This window comes from Microcaecilia unicolor, chromosome 6 (assembly GCF_901765095.1).
Source record: "Microcaecilia unicolor chromosome 6, aMicUni1.1, whole genome shotgun sequence".
NCBI lineage: Eukaryota > Metazoa > Chordata > Amphibia > Gymnophiona > Siphonopidae > Microcaecilia > Microcaecilia unicolor.
The window spans coordinates 142,841,866-142,857,908 of record NC_044036.1 but is presented as its reverse complement, the minus strand read 5'-3'; the positions used below and the strand labels follow the sequence as shown (position 1 = coordinate 142,857,908).

Genomic DNA, 16,043 nt, shown 5'->3' with positions numbered 1-16,043 from the left:
TGGAAACCGAGGACGCCCATCTCAAAAACGACCAAATCCAAGCCCTTTGGTCATGGGAGGAGCCAGCATTCGTAGTGTACTGGTCCCCCTGACATGCCAGGACACCAACTGGGCACCCTAAGGGGCACTGCAGTGGACTTCACAAATTGCTCCCAGGTGCATAGCTCCCTTACCTTAGGTGCTGAGCTCCCCAAAATTTCCCCAAAACCCACTCCCCACAACTGTTTAACACTACCATAGTCCTAAGGGGTGAACGGGAGCACCTACATGTGGGTACAGTGGGTTTCGGAGGGATCACATTTACCACCACAAGTGTAACAGGTAGGGGGGGATGGGCCTGGGTCCACCTGCCTGAAGTGCACTTCACCCACTAAAACTGCTCCAGGGACCTGCATACTGCTGTCATGGAGCTGGGTATGACATTTGAGGCTGACAAAAAAAAATTTAAGTTTTTTTTTTAAGGGTGGGAGGGGGTTGGTGACCACTGGGGGAGTAAGGGGAGGTCATCCCCAATTCCATCCGGTGGTCATCTGGTCAGTTCAGGCACCGTTTTTGAGGTTTGGTTGCAAGAAAAAATGGACCAAGTAAAGTCGGCCAAGTGCTTGTCAGGGATGCCTTTCTTTTTTTCATTATCGTCTGAGGACACCCATCTCTTAATCACGCCCCAGTCCCGCCTTCGCTACGGTGCCGGCACGCCCCCATGAACTTTGGTCGTCCCTACGACGGAAAGCAGTTCAGGATGCCCAAAAATTGGCTTTCGATTATGCCGATTTGGGTGACCCTGAGAGAAGGATGCCCATCTCCTGATTTGTGTTGGAAGATGGGCGCTCTTCTCTTTCGAAAATAAGCCTGATAGTGTGCAACTTGAAAAGGGGAGTGGCTTGGGTGAGTCAAGGGCATTCCCAGCAATGAGACACAATGCTATAGAATAGCTGCATTTGCACAACTCACTGCCAGCTTCTGCCAGGTGTGAATGCTTGCATCCAAAGTTAGGCGTGAAATGCAAGCTGAGCTGTATTTGTAATGGTCATTCAGAATACTTGCTTGGTGCTGTTCCTCCTGCTGCCTAACATCGGTGCCATTTATCCAATCTACCCTGCTATGTGTAACACTAAAAAAAGAGGCATACTTGCACAGTTGTAGGCATGGCAGGGGCAATGATTGAGTCCTTGGGATTCCTGTCTAGGTTGGGTGTTTCATGAAAAAAGTGCCCCTTAATAACTTTAATTAAACACAAAATACACAGGGCGAACAATGTTCCCTGGGATTCTCAGGGCTGAAAGGATATTTGCCACCTAAAACTCCTCTCTGTACATTGCCCATCTTGGACTACAAGAGTGTTTAGTGCAAAAGCACATGCCTTTGGGTTATTGGGAAAAGGAATATTCTCATGGTCGGGGAATACAGGGGAAGATCGTGGACTCTTCATCTTTCTCACCTTCATTTATGATGGGCCTTCAGACTTCTGCTCAGATAATAAACTATTTGCTCATACCAGAGGTTCAGCTCCCTCCTCAGGCTACACCCAAGCAGTCAGGTTTTCAGGCTCTCTCCAGTGCATATTCGTTTTGGCTATTCTGAAAAACCTGAGAGCCACTGGCCCATGCTGACAGACATAAGCTTTCTGGTGGAAAGTATCCCGGCTGTCTTTCTGTGCCTATGATCAGAGCCTATTACAGACGATATGAAACCCCGGGTGAGAGTCTTCTGATTCAATCAAGCTCTTTCGGCTTTCAGAAAGCCACTTGAAGTAATTTCCACCAGGGCTTCTTTCCCTCGAACAGCCATTAAAACCCATAATTAATCGCCTTGAGTCAGACCTTGAACAGTAGGGGGCTTCCTTCTGCCTAGTCTCGGAGCCCCGTTTTAAGCCAATCATTATCAGTTTAGGGCTTTATCTTCAGAACTCCAATAGCTCCGACAAATTTTCCTACCCACCAATTTTTCACAAGTCTCAGAAAATTACTTTTGTTTGGCACAGCTGGATAGGAGACACTTCATGAAGGGTACCTGAAGGAACAGGAAATCACTCAAGCAGTCTAGTCTCCCACCTAGGCAAGTTAAAAGTAAAGAGCATATAATTTTAAGAACTCTAGAAAATCCTTCTGTATAATTTCACCAGACTCTCCTGATAGCTTCGGGTTTTTACTTCTTTTAGAAACTGTGAGTGTCAGTAACAGCTGGATGACACCCCAGCCCACCCTCCTTCCTTTGCGCCTTCCTTCTGCCTCCCCACAACTAGATACCCTTCTCTATGCTTCCATTACCGCTTCCTACCAGCATTTTTCTCCATTACTCGTGTGTAGCTCTGGTCTAATAATTTCTGTGGGTACGATCCCAGCTCCAGACTCTCCTGGTTAACGCCTTTAAATGAGCTGAACTGGGGGGGGGGGGGGGGGGGGTTGTACTTTTTACTTAGCTTATTTTTATTTTCCGTTGGAAGAACTCAGTAGCGTCTAAGCAATTTTTATCCCAACACTTGGCTTTTTCTTCTGAAACAGGGATCCTTCGGAAAGCTACTGGGCAAGGGATTTTAGGTTCCCTCTTCAGTAGTAGCTGGAAGCCTGTTACATTTTTCCTGTTACAAAAAGCTTGTGCCTGGGCAATGGAGCCCCTTAGGTAACTTAGCCAAGCTCACAAGAAGCAGCAGTGGGGTAGGGGGTGGGGGGCTGTTCCTGCGCCCCCACTTCATTGATTCGTTGGAATGTATTTTGCAACCTAGCTCAATCATGTTTCAAGGTGCTTAAATGTTCAGAGAGGAGGGGTTTTCGGTGAAACACGTTTGCTCTGGAGAAGAGAGAGGATGGCAATCGAGCTGGCCAGAAATAGCCCATCTGAGTGTGAGAGCAATCACGGGAGACGATCGGGAGTGCACATGAAGATATATTTTTTCATTCACTCTTAATGGACGTTGCCCATTTTCTGATTCAGCTCCAGGCTGTGCTGATGTCACCTGTGTATATTCCTGCCGCCAATGACGCTGTTCACATAATCAACTAGAAGAAATCGGACTGGCAGGAGAGCAGGAGAATGGCGTCTATAGGAGACTTCGACCCGGTTCATTCCAGCGTCCCTGCAACTAAAATAGAGATCACCGTGTCCTGCAGGTAAGGGTTTACCGGCACATGGGAGGGGGCGGGGAGCAGCTAAGCAGCTCCTATACCTGGGATTGAGCGCTGCGCTGCACCGCACCGCGCGTTAACAGGGAGCAGACTGCGCGCAGGAAAGTTACAGCGCGAGCTCAGGGCTCCAGAGGCATCCCAGCAGGTGGACAGGAATTTACCCGTCCCACCAGCACTGGCTGCTTCTGGAATTTAGGTGCAGTGTGAACGGATATACAGACAGTACAGGGTGAAGTGAACGGGCTTTGGGCTAGCGAAAAGTGTTAGGCGGACTCCAGCAACAGAGCAAACCAGTTTTATAACTCGGCCGACTTCTGCCATCCAGCTGTTTGCAAAACCCTTAGCAGAAACTGGTCTGCGAAGGAATCTAATAGGGCTATCTGGCTAGCGAAAAGAGAGAGAAAAAACTGTTGTGATTCTTCCAGCTTCAACATTCTTTTGAAGTGAAATATCTGTTATAAACGTACTTCCATAGTCTGAGCTTGTAGGGTGTCGTGGTTGTTGTGTACGTTCCGATGAGCTGAATGTTTGCCCGGGTTTAAGCACTTTCTAGGAGAATAAAACCTAGCACATCTGGAATGCATTCTCTCGTGGATTGCTGTTCCAGTGATCTTATAGGCATGAACAAATACGTATGATTTATATGCATGTTTTAAAACAGGAGCAAACCCGTCCTTGGTTATACACAATATAATACGTAAAAATGCCTTAGTATTCCAAGGAATTGAAAAGTATTCCAGCAATCTGGGAATTTACAGCTCTACGTGGGAGAGCTGATTGGCAGCTGCTTAGCTTTCATCTTCCGAAATCAAGACGCTTTTCTTCATTTTCTGGCAGGCCGTGTAACGCAGAAATTGCTTGGCAGAGATAATCGATATTTTTGTTGGCAGGTAGATTTCACTGGCCGGATAAGTTTTTTATATAGTTTTGTTTTTATAATTAAATTCAAACAATCCCTGAAATCGGTAGCCAAGGTTGCAAGCTTTTCACCTTTTGTAGAAAGAGGCTAAAATCATTTGCAGAACAATATCGTGTAACCAGCGTAAAAGTGAAGGTTGCAAATAAACGTTTAGCCTGGACAGCACTGTGGCTTCCTAAGAACAAGAAATTTAACAGACTCTTAAAAAAATAACGTAACAGGGGAAAGTCGATGCCTCTTGCTGTTGCTCCTAAATCTTTAACATCTGTTGTGTATCCTGTATCAGTGGGGGTCTCACTGCTCCTACTTGACATTTCGCCCATTAGATTGTAAGCTCCTTGGAGCAGGGACTGTCCTTTTTCTTAATCTGTACAGCGCTGCGTAACCCTAGTAGCGCTCTAGAAATGTTAAGTAGTAGTAGTAGTAGCCACACACAGGCCAGAAAGAAAGAAATATTTACGTTATAATTGGGACGAGGGACAAAAAAGCATGAAGACCCGTTGCAGAAGAAACCGGAGCAAAGACAAAGGCCATTGACTTTCATACAGGTCTGAACACGGCCGGTTTTATTTATCAAGCTGTTGAGACTTTGGAAAATGCAGACAAAGATTAAGGAATGGACGTTTCTTTTCCTCCACAAGCTGCATTTTTAATGCTCGGTGTGAACCGGCTTCCAGGAGCTCCCCGCGTGTTCAGCTTCAACAGACAGGCTGCAATGATGCATCCAGATGTATCGTTTTCCCCAGGTACCAGTGGAATATGCTTCCTCATTTTAAAGAGTGTCCAGGCAAACTTCATTTACATTAAAATACACACTGGGGTGTCTGAACGGAAGAGGTTTTCCTTTGACTCGTGGAGAGAGAAGGCCTTTTGCTTTTTGCAAGCAGTCTTCCGTTTTCTTTTCTCTTTCATCTGGATAAAGCTCGTTCTATATAAACATCAAGCGACCTTTCTAAGGGAGAATTCACAGAGGCAACCTTCTAAAACTGATGAGCAGAACATTTTTGTTTTGTTACATTTGTACCCCACGCTTTCCCACTCATGGCAGGCTCAATGTGGCTTACATGGGGCAGTGGAGGGTTAAGTGACTTGCCCAGAGTCACAAGGAGCTTCCTGTGCCGGGAATCGAACTCAGTTCCTCAGTTCCCCAGGACCAAAGTCCACCACCCTAACCACTAGGCCACTCCTGTGTTTTCTATCTTATGTTCGACTTTCTGGGCCGTCTCTTTTGCCAGAAGAAACAACGCATAGAGCAGTGGAAAAGATTATTTCAATTTACCTAAATGGATATCTGACTGCAGGGCATTCATGAGTGAATATCAAAGAAGTTTCCTTGGGCATGCAAGCCAGGGATCCCCATCCTTTTGCCCTGTGTCTGATGGAGAAAAAAAACAAGTAGTGAAAAGTATATTAGTTTTTTTTTAAACTCCGGTTTGTATCTTGATGTTGTGAATAATGCTCAAGAATGTCTTATGTCTAAATACATGTGTAACAAAATTGTTTAGGCAACTTGAGTACACTCAAAGTAGTCAGAAATGTACAAAAAAAAAGACATCTATAGACCTATCTGATAACTGATGATGCACATTTGACTTGAAGGTATTCACTACAGGAGGGCTACATTGTGAGAATTCAAATATTTCCAGGGCTTTTTTGAGGGGGTACTTGGGGGTACTGAGTACCGGCACCTTTTCCTCTGTCTGCTAAACTTGACCTATGGTTCTCGTATTTTAATGAAAGAGCTCAGGTTCTACATACAAATTCTGCCCTGTCATAGAATCTATGACTGGTTGCAGGGATCCTGGTTATTGTAGGGTGGGTCCCTCAATGATCACTCCACCCCTGAAGGGTGGCCTGGCATTTGAGTACGGGCACCTTTTTTGCTAGACAAAATGCACTGAATATTTCTATGAACTTTGTCTTAATTCTGTGCTTATAAAACGCAGAATATAATGGCCAAAGGTCCACCCCTTCTGCTCATCAGCCCTTCTTGCTACCATACCGGGGCCCCCTCTAGTTTCCAGCTTCCCTGCAAATATTCGGCATTCATCCTATGCATTCTTAATATTGTCTTGCCTCCACCACTTTCACTGGAGAGGCCGTTTCATATATCCATAACCCTGTGAACGTTTAATTTCTTTCAGCCTCATCCTTTTGCAAATGAGAAAGGACCAAGGAGGAGAAGGAGGGCAACTGGCTTCCGTAGCAGCAGCAAGCCCCATTAATACAATTCAGAGCCCTCCTCACCCACTTGCTGACAAGAGATAGGGTTCACCATGCTTCATAGAAAAGACTTTCAATCTGGTCTGTCCTATTACAGTTTAAGGAATGTGTCGTTCTAAATGCATCTGCCTTCATGCTTCTCTCTCCCTCATTTTGTTTCCTTCTTTTTTTTTTTCTCCTCGAAAGTTCTCTCAACATCTCTAACCTCTTTCTGGTTGTGCCATAGGTAAATGACTTTGTGCTGTAAAATGTGCTTTATCTATTTATGCACTAGTGAATTTCTTTTATTAAAAACAATTTTGACTCAAGTACAATCAATACTCAATCTAGGGGTTTCTTTTTCTAATTGTGTTGCCTCTCCCTCCCTTCCCCTTTTCTAGACAAAGGAGCACACTGTATTTCTTTCTTGTTAGATTTCATCTCTTTCTTTATCTTTTTTTTTCAACTAGTCCCTCGCCACAAAACTTCTCTTGCCAGTAGCCCTTCAGGTTTTCTCCTTTACGTACTAATACACATTCTCAATAACTGCTAAACCGCAGACCATGCATTTTTCCAAGTTCTTTTTTTTTCTGCATAGCATTCATTGTACTCATTCACATTCCTAATAACTCTGTTAATATTTCTGTAACATGTTCCCCTCATGTCCCATATCTCCAACTCACTCCTTGTCTTCTGTGTTCAACCTTGCTGTAACATTGCATCTAATGAGAGTGAACTCCGTCTTCTCCACTGACTGTGTGACTTTTTGGTCTGGTTTGTTTGTCTGTTTTTGACATAGCAATTTCCTTATGCTCCGCAGAAATAGGGATGGGATCTGGTACCATAGCGTTCAATTGCAGCTTACTGGGGAATTTTTGTCCCACTTTACATCTTTCATTAATGTAACTAGTATATGGTCACTGCAGTGAGGATAGTCCTAGGCTGGAGGTCTTCAATCTGGGCGCCATCTGAGAATTCAGCCACTAGGTGTCACCCTTAACCAATAACCATGGGACTCCCCTCTTCACCCTCCACCCCTTCTCCAAACACACACACACAACCACACAGCTTCCCCAGCCAAAACTGACTTGGGGAGGAGTAGATCCAACTCAAAGATTAAACCAAAAACCTTCTACCCTTGTCTGTACATCCTCCCTTATTCATCTGACAGAGCTCAGTTTTTGCTTCTTACTGTTTATTGTCGACTTTTGCAAAAAAATAAAATGGTCCTTCACTTTACTACACCAATTGAATAATCCCTCCTTCTCAAAATTGTGACACCGCTTTCCATTCAGATGATGCCGACCACCTGCACACCCATTTTCTCTGTTGCTACTCTAGTTCAATGACTGCCTTGAAGATCCTTGTAATGTTCTTTGATAGATTTGTACAGTGCAATTAAATCACTCCTAACTTGGGACTCTTTCAGCATATGAGAATGTTTTTTGTACATATTCAAATATTTGGACATTTATGCAGAATACCTACACTCAATATCCTACTGCAAATAAAACATAATAAGGACTTTACAGAGAAAAAGGATAATATATTTTCCCCTTGCTCCTCCCATCCCCTGATTAGTCCTCACTAACATGCATCCAGTTTTGTCTGATGTATGTAGCAACCAGCCAAAGTCCTGTATTTGGCTATTCTTGTGCCCCAGGAGAATTCTGCATAATTGTCCAGTGCAGAATTTGGATAGAATTCCCTTCCCCTTAGTATTCTGGATTTGCTTTGTAGAATTCTGTGTGGGAACTTAGGAAATCACATTCTGCAGAATGCAAAAGGGATGAGGCTGCATGAGTACCAGCCTGCTCAGGCATGCAGAGAAGAGGATGCGGGGATGAGTGCCAGTCTGTGGAGGGTGGGAGGCAGGTCAACCCAACCAGGCGCAATGGAGAAAAGAGCAACAAAGGTGGAGCCTGAGAGAACTGGAGAGATAAAGCACTAGGGGTCTTCCTGAGGCTGTAAGGAACAGAAAGAGAATGAGCTGCATAGGAAAGAGCTGGTGGTGGGACAGGAGCTTACCATAGGAGAAGTCTTTGAAAATATCGAATCTCTGAATACATTTTTCTGTACTGCATATTAAGGTATTATTCAGACAATGACTATACTGTATTGTTTAAAAATTAATAGTTTGTGCAGAATTTTCTAGGAGAAATTACTTCACAATCATCCTTATCAAGTCTTCTCAGACTTTTAGCCTGAGGTATCTTTTGACCGCTGTAAAACGAATGGCTGCAGAGCTCTTATGGTGACCCCAGTGCAAACTGTGGTGGTGTTCTGTGCTCCTTCCTCTAGATCAATGGTCTTCAACCCAGTCCCTGGGACACATCTAGCCAGTCAGGGTTTCAGGATATCCACAATGAATAGGCATAAAATAGAGTTCCATCCAGTGGAGGTAGTGTTTGCAACTTTATCTCATACGTATTCATTGCAGGTATCCTGAAAACCCGACTGGTTAGGTATGTCCCAAGGACTGGGACCACTTCTCTAGATCATTTTGAAAGCCTTACTCTTGAAATCTCTCTTTACATGTTTCCCTTATGATATAGCCTGTTCATGAATTTAAAGGGCCCTGGCTATTCTGCCCCCTTTTATACTGCAATGTGAGTCAGCGCACTGGTTAAGAATTACTACCAAATGGTGCCAGGCGTGTGGTCTAGAAGTAAGAACTGAATAGCAACTATGGGGTCCTTTTACTAAGCTGTGGGGGACAAGGGCCCTGAGCTAGCGGCGGGGGCTGTTTTTCCGCATGCTAGGGCCCTTTTCTCACAGCCAGTAGAACCTGAAAAAAATGGCCACACGATGGGATAACTCTCACCACATGGCCATGTAGCAAGGAGACCTTACTGCCACCCATTGAGTTGGTGATAAGGGCTCCGGTGCTAACCAAGTGGTAACTAGGCAGCAATGCCTGATTACCGCCACTAGTCATTTCTGGGGGTTTCCTTTTTCCCCTGGAAATGGTGTACGCTCAGGGTGGGACCTACTGCCAGCGGCCACTTTGGGCCGGCAGTAGTGAGTGGTAAGCCTGCATTTGGCTTACCGCCGATCTGTAAAAGGGCCCCTAAGGGCCTTGTTTACTGAGGTGAACTAGCATTTTTAGCACACACTAAAAATAGCGCATGCTAACTGCTAGAGTTTCTATGGGTGACGTGGAGGGGCATAACTGAACGGGGGCGCCCATCTCTAATGACGGCCCCGTAAAGTGGCGTACCCGACCATATTATTGAAACGAGATGGACGGCCATCTTTCGTTTCGATAATACGGTTGATAGGCTTTTTTGAAGAGGTGAGTTTTTAATGATTTCCTGAAGTTTAGGTGGTCATGTATTGTTTTCACAGCATGCGGGAGTCCATTCCATAGTTGTGCGCTCGTGTAGGAGAAGCTAGATGCAAATGTTGTTTTGTATTTTAGCCCTTTGCAGTTAGGGTAATGTAGGTTTAGGTATGATCGCGCTGATCTGGATCTGTTTCTGTTTGGTAGATCTATAAGGTCTGTCATATATCCTGGGACTACGCCGTAGATGATTTTATGGACCAAAGTGCAGATTTTGAAGTAGATCTGTTCTTTGATTGGGAGCCAATGCAGCTTTTCTTGGAGGGGTTTAGCGCTTTCGAATCGTGTTTTACCATATATCAATCTGGCTGCTGTATTTTGGGCGGTTTGGAGTTTTTTTGTAAGTTGTTCTTTACATCCCACGTAGATTCCGTTGCAGTAATCTGCATAGGACCATTGATTGTATTAGTTTGTGGAAGGTTTCCCTCGGGAAGAAAGGTTATGCCATTTTCAGGACACAGACCATGGAAGCCTTTCGGAGATTAAGGATGATATCACCTAAATTCCATTTTCAGTTTTTCTCTCTTTGCTTATGTTTCATTTCTTTCATTTTTACTTGTCCTGCCCTATCCTATGCTACTTTTGCTGCAGCCTTTCATCTTCCTAAATGTCCTTCTCCCCATACCCTCTTCTTCCCTTTGTCCTGTTTGATTCCTCTTATGGTCTTTAAATTCCATGCCAACTTCTCTCCTCACACCAGTCCCTTAATCTCTACCTTTCAAACTTTCTCCCCTCTCACCCCTCCTCACACCACTTCACCACCCAAATTTTAATTCCTGCTGCTCTTTTTTTCTGTCTCCCCCCCCCTCCCTCAGTGAGAAAAGAGGTGATAGGAGATGAGAAGTAGAAGACAGCAGAAAGAAAAGGATAACACGTATGATTGAATGAATGAATAAAATACCGAAAGGAATGAGAGTTTTTAAAAAAACAGAATTACCCAGATACAAAAGAGAAGTTTAGAAAGCCACTTTTATAATGTCTTAGTTGCATTATCCAGCTTATAATTGAAAAAGAAAAACACCTATATTGCGACCCAAATCGGGAGATAGTTTATCTCACAAAAACGAATAAAGCGGTATAATCGAAAGCCGAATTTGGACGTTTTCAACTGCACTCCGTCACGGATGCGGACAAAGTTGATGGGGGTGTGTCGAAGGCGTGGTGAAGGCGGAACTGGGGCGTGGTTATCGGGCGATCAGAGATGGGCGCCTTTCGCCGATAATGGAAGAAAAATATGCGTTTTTAGCGAGAATTTAGGGCACTTTTCCTGGACCCTGTTTTTCCACGAATAAGGCCCCAAAAAGTGCCCTAAATGACCAGATGACCACTGAAGGGAATCGGGGATGACCTCCCCTGACTCCCCCAGTGGTCACAAACCCCCTCCCACCACAAAATATGCCGTTTCACAACTTTTTATTTTCACCCTCAAATGTCATACCCACCTCCCTGGCAGCAGTATGCAGGTCACTGGAGCAGTTGTTAGGGGGTGCAGTGGACTTCAGGCAGGTGGACCCAGGCCCATCCCCCCCCCCCCACCTGTTACACTTGTGCTGGTAAATGGGAGCCCTCCAAACCGCCCCCCAAACCCACTGTACCCACATGTAGGTGCCCCCCTTCACCCCTTAGGGCTATAGTAATGGTGTAGACTTGTGGGCAGTGGGTTTTGAGGGGGATTTGGGGGACTCAACACACAAGGGAAGGGTGCTATGCACCTGGGAGCTCTTTAACCTTTTTTTTTTGTTTTTGTAAAAGTGCCCCCTAGGGTGCCCGGTTGGTGTCCTGGCATGTGAGGGGGACCAGTGCACTACGACTCCTGGCCCCTCCCACGAACAAATGCCTTGGATTTATTCGTTTTTGAGCTGGGCGCTTTCATTTTCCATTATCGCTGAAAAACAAAAACGCCCAGCTCACAAATTGTCGAATAAAACATGGACGTCCATTTTTTTCGAAAATACGGTTCGGTCCGCCCCTTCACGGACCCGTTCTCGGAGATAAACGCCCATGGAGATAGACGTTTTCGTTCAATTATGTCCCTCCATGTAATCTAATTCATATGCTAATATACACAAATGTGCTGGAAAACTGCTGAACTTATCTCACCAGGAGCAAACGGTCTCATTTGTTATATATTTACTAGTGATGACAGTGAAGCACAAACTGTTTTGAACTTTTCTAGAAAAGTGCTCATGGCCCAGTGGTTCCTAAGCGTGTCCATAATGAATATGCATGAGATATTTACACACATTGAAAAGATAATATGCATGAGATTGGTATATATTCACTGTTGATATCCTGTAAACCTGACTAGCTAATGAAGTCAATATGATAAGCTACTACTACTACTATAAATCACTTCTATAGCGCTACCAGTCGTACGCAGCGCTTTACAATTGAACATGAAGAAGAGAATCCCTGCTCAAAAGAGCTTACAATCTAAATCAGGACAAACAGACAGGACCAAAAAGGAGAAGGGAAGGACAGATAGAAGGACACATAAGGATAAGATAAAAGTTACAAGTCAGGAGTCGAAAGCAGCATCAAACAGGTAGGCCTTTAGCCTGGATTTGAAGGCAGCCAGGGATGAGGCTAGACGTAATGGCTCAGGAAGCCTATTCCAGGCATAAGGTGTGGCGAGATAGAAGGAGCGGAGTCTGGAGTTAGCGATGGAGGAGAAGGGTGCAATTAGGAGAGATTTGCCTAGTGAACGGAGTTCTAGGGAAGGAGTGTAGGGAGAGATGATATGATAAGCTATGACAATATTTATCCTATGCTATCCTTTGAGTCACTCCAACACATAAATCTTCACAGATAGGCATCACATATCCAGAGACAGCTTAAAGATCTTTCTAGTAGGGTGAAAAAAATTCTATAGTGCATGAAAATGGAGGATGAAAGATCAGGCATTAAAGGAGTCTAAAAGGCAGCTGCTTTATGCAATTTTCAAACAAGGCTTCCCTGGCCCGAGTCTGCAATTTCTGGAAGGGAGAAAAATCCATAAAAGCGCAAAAGATGTGTGAGCCTTAGTTTTAAACCTTTTGAACACAACCCCTGGACCGCATCTCACACACAAACATGTTTGCACAGGTTTCTTTCGGTGGAATTTGTTCTACTCTCGCTAAGAATTCTAAGACATGAAGGGGCCCTTTTGCAAAGGTGCACTGAAAAATGGCCTGCGGTAGTGTAGACACGTGTTTTGGGCGTGTGCAGAATCTTTTTTTTTTTTTTGGTGCACCTGTTTAAAAAAATGCCTTTTTTTATTTTTGACGAAAATGGACGTGCGGCAAAATGAAAAATTGCTGTGCATCCATTTTGAGTCTGAGACCTTACCGCCAGCCATTGACCTAGTGGTAAGGGCTCGCGTGGTAACCCGGCAGTAATAGTCTACATGTGTAGAATGATGATTACCGCCCACGTGCCAGAAAATAAAAATTATTTTCCAGCATGTGTAGCGGATGTGCATCAAAAATGAAATTACCACAAGGGACACATGGTAGCTGGGCGGTAACTCAAAATTGAGGCACATTGGGTGCAAGTAGGTGCCCTACACAGCTTAGTAAAAGGGTCCCTTATACCAAGCTGCAGTTAAGCATTAACGCAAGTTTACCACAGCTTAAAACAGTGGCGTAGTAGCTACATGGGGCTATGGGGGCCTGGGCCCCCGTAGATTTGGCCCTGGACCCCCCTGCTGATGATCCTCTCAACCCCCCCCCCCTCCTGCCGCCAACCCGCCATCACCTACCTTTGCTAGCGGGGGACCCCAACCCCCGCCAGCCAAGGTCCTCTTCTTCTGGCGCAAGGCTTCGTTCAGTTTCTGACATCCTGCACGTGCAGGATGTCAGACTCAGAAATAAAGGGGGTGTATCTGAGGGGCAGAGAGGGGGCATTTCTGTGCTAATCAGCACAGCTACGTTCCCGCATGCTAACTAATTAGCTCAAGATTAAGCTCATATATGTATGAGCTTGTAACTACCACCTACAAAACAGATGGCATCAGGGGCTCATGTGCTAATTTTTGTTAATAGCCAGGCACTAATGGCAACATTTAACGCATGCCCATTAAATTGGAAAATCGACCTTTTTCTGACCACAGCAAAAAGTGGCTTTCGCGCATGGGAAAGACCTGGGTAAGGGTACACTGAGGTCATGGGCTGATCATCGAAGCTTCAATATTAATCACCCAGCAGGCAAAGTGACCTGTACACTTATGGCACTTTCCACCCCCCCCCCCCCCCACACACACACACACATACACACACTCTTTTGTTTAATATTTTAAATCTGGATTTACAAATTTCCTGACAAAAAAAAGCTGCTTATTATTATCAAAAGATTTGATCCTCACCGCTCTCTGCCTCAGCCGCAACCCCACGTAACTGTGCTGGAGGGGGGGGGTCCCCAAATCCTAACAATAATAATACCCTGATTGGGTAGGGTGGCAAAACATTATCACCTTTCATCAATCTCAGCCAGAAGGCCAACCAAGCACCACCTTCAGTTCATAGTTCATACACCATACTTTGATCCTATCAAAAATGCAAGAAGTGAAATTAATTAATTTATAATTAATGAATTGTTTGGAAGCAGTATAGATATGCTAAATAATGAAACTGTTGAGTTTATCCTTCTGCTTTTTCGTGGCCACCACGTCACACAATCATATCAATATCCAAATCTCATAAAACTGCCATTTTCTGTAGTCAGTAAAAATACATCCTCAGGCTCAATGCAGTGCTATGTGGTTGCCAAGGGGGAGACCTAGGTTCAATTCCCAGGGCTGGCTTTTACCCCCAGGTCAGCCTGGACTGAAAACACTGGAAGCAGCATTTACAACCCTGGGGCATAGGGGGCTCTGAGTCATAACAAAACAGTGCACCTAGTGGCCAGATTCGGACTCTACAGATTTGCAGTAACAGCCACGATTTGTGGTCCTTGCTGGCCAAGGTCTGTTGTGCTATATCTGAGCTAGATTTTTTTTTTAATTGGGAGGGGGGGAGAACATGGCAAACAAAAACTCATGTCTCCAGAGCCCCCATAAGGGGTTGGTTTTGATTGAGCTTGAGGAGCAAGAAGAAACTGCTGGAAGAAATAAAAATTCTGCACACAACTTTCCTAGATGCAAGATTTATTCTAAAAGTTACAGTAAAATCATTTCTATAGGGCTAATTAGACCTACCCAGGTCCACCAGGCTCAAAGTCGCTTTATTAACATTAGGCTACTCCTCCTGTTCTCTGTTTTAATCAAACTAAGCATTACATATTCTCCACCTGCTCTATGCACTAATTAATCTATATATTTATGAGCTTATAACTACCGTAATCTCACTAAGATAAACCCCATTTTCCTTTTTAATTTTTTTAAATTATTATTATGTGGTATAAAGCTGAAATTATGTCTTAAACTTACCGCATGCTTTTCTTTATTTAGCATCAAACTAATTCCAGGTCACATTTTGATGCAAGCTTGGCTTTCAAGATCCACTTACCCTCCTATGCCTTCTGGTCTTTGTATGACTGACAGTAAAGCCTGGGCTAGGCTTAGGACCACATTCTATTATAACGTGGAACTGGGTGGGCATCCCTGGCTAGGAAAAGGAAACCTTGCCACCAGACTGACAAGCTGTTTGCTAGGGTCACCGGAGAGGTAAATCATAATTTTAGAACTCCAGACAGCAAATCCATGACTGGGAAGGTCCTGCTTGGCTAATATAGTAACTGAAATCAGCAACTCTCCAGCAAAATGACTGAAAACCATTAGCAAAGCCCAGTTGCAGTGCTGAAAGGGAAAGGCAGCAGTAATTGTGTTTTTTTTTCTTTAAATCAAAATATCCACGGCACCTTCTCTGACATTCAAAGTCCTGACAGCTCAGCTATTAGAGATGTACATGATTTAAAAATAAAGAGGTAAATAATAAAAAGAATGTGATTATTTCTCAATTAGCATTTGCCTGAGCCAGTATCTAGCTGAGCCATTATCTCAGGCAACAGGGGCTCCAGCTGCATTCCAGCAGCACGAAAGGGGTGCAAAGTAATTACAGTGATTAGGAGCCGGGCGATGGTTTGTTTTTAATTTTATTTACTATTTGTACGAATGTAATGCTGCCATGGTAACAGCGGGAGGTCATGAATCAGAGCAATTTTAATGACTGTCCAGTGTTCCATCAGTAATTAAGATGAAATGTTTTTAATTCCATCGAAGAGATTTCTACGCAGATAATTCCCCAACTCCCAACCCGCTATACCATCTTCCACAAAGGGATCCCTCTTCCTCCTCATGCCCAGGGGTTTCCTCCTATGTAAATGCCTCTTAATCGAGGGGTTTGCAGAGATGAGATCCCGGCTTTTTCCTAGAATTTTTCATTTGGCTGGAATAAAAAGTTGAGAAGTGAAAGGTCTGCCTCAAAAAACTACGCCCCAAAGTTTTAGTTTAAGGTTTGGAGGACATAGAAATTCACGTCTT

General features: G+C 44.3%; 1 protein-coding gene across 1 annotated transcript in view; it reads left to right on the top strand.

The window, feature by feature from the left end:
• The first annotated feature begins 3,030 nt into the window (after positions 1-3,030).
• CPNE9 (copine family member 9) overlaps positions 3,031-16,043 on the top strand; it is a 180,818-nt gene continuing 167,805 nt past the window's right edge. Inside the window, exon 1 of the mRNA XM_030206386.1 lies at positions 3,031-3,107. Coding sequence (XP_030062246.1) covers positions 3,031-3,107 — 77 coding nt within the window. The remainder of the gene's footprint in view (positions 3,108-16,043) is intronic.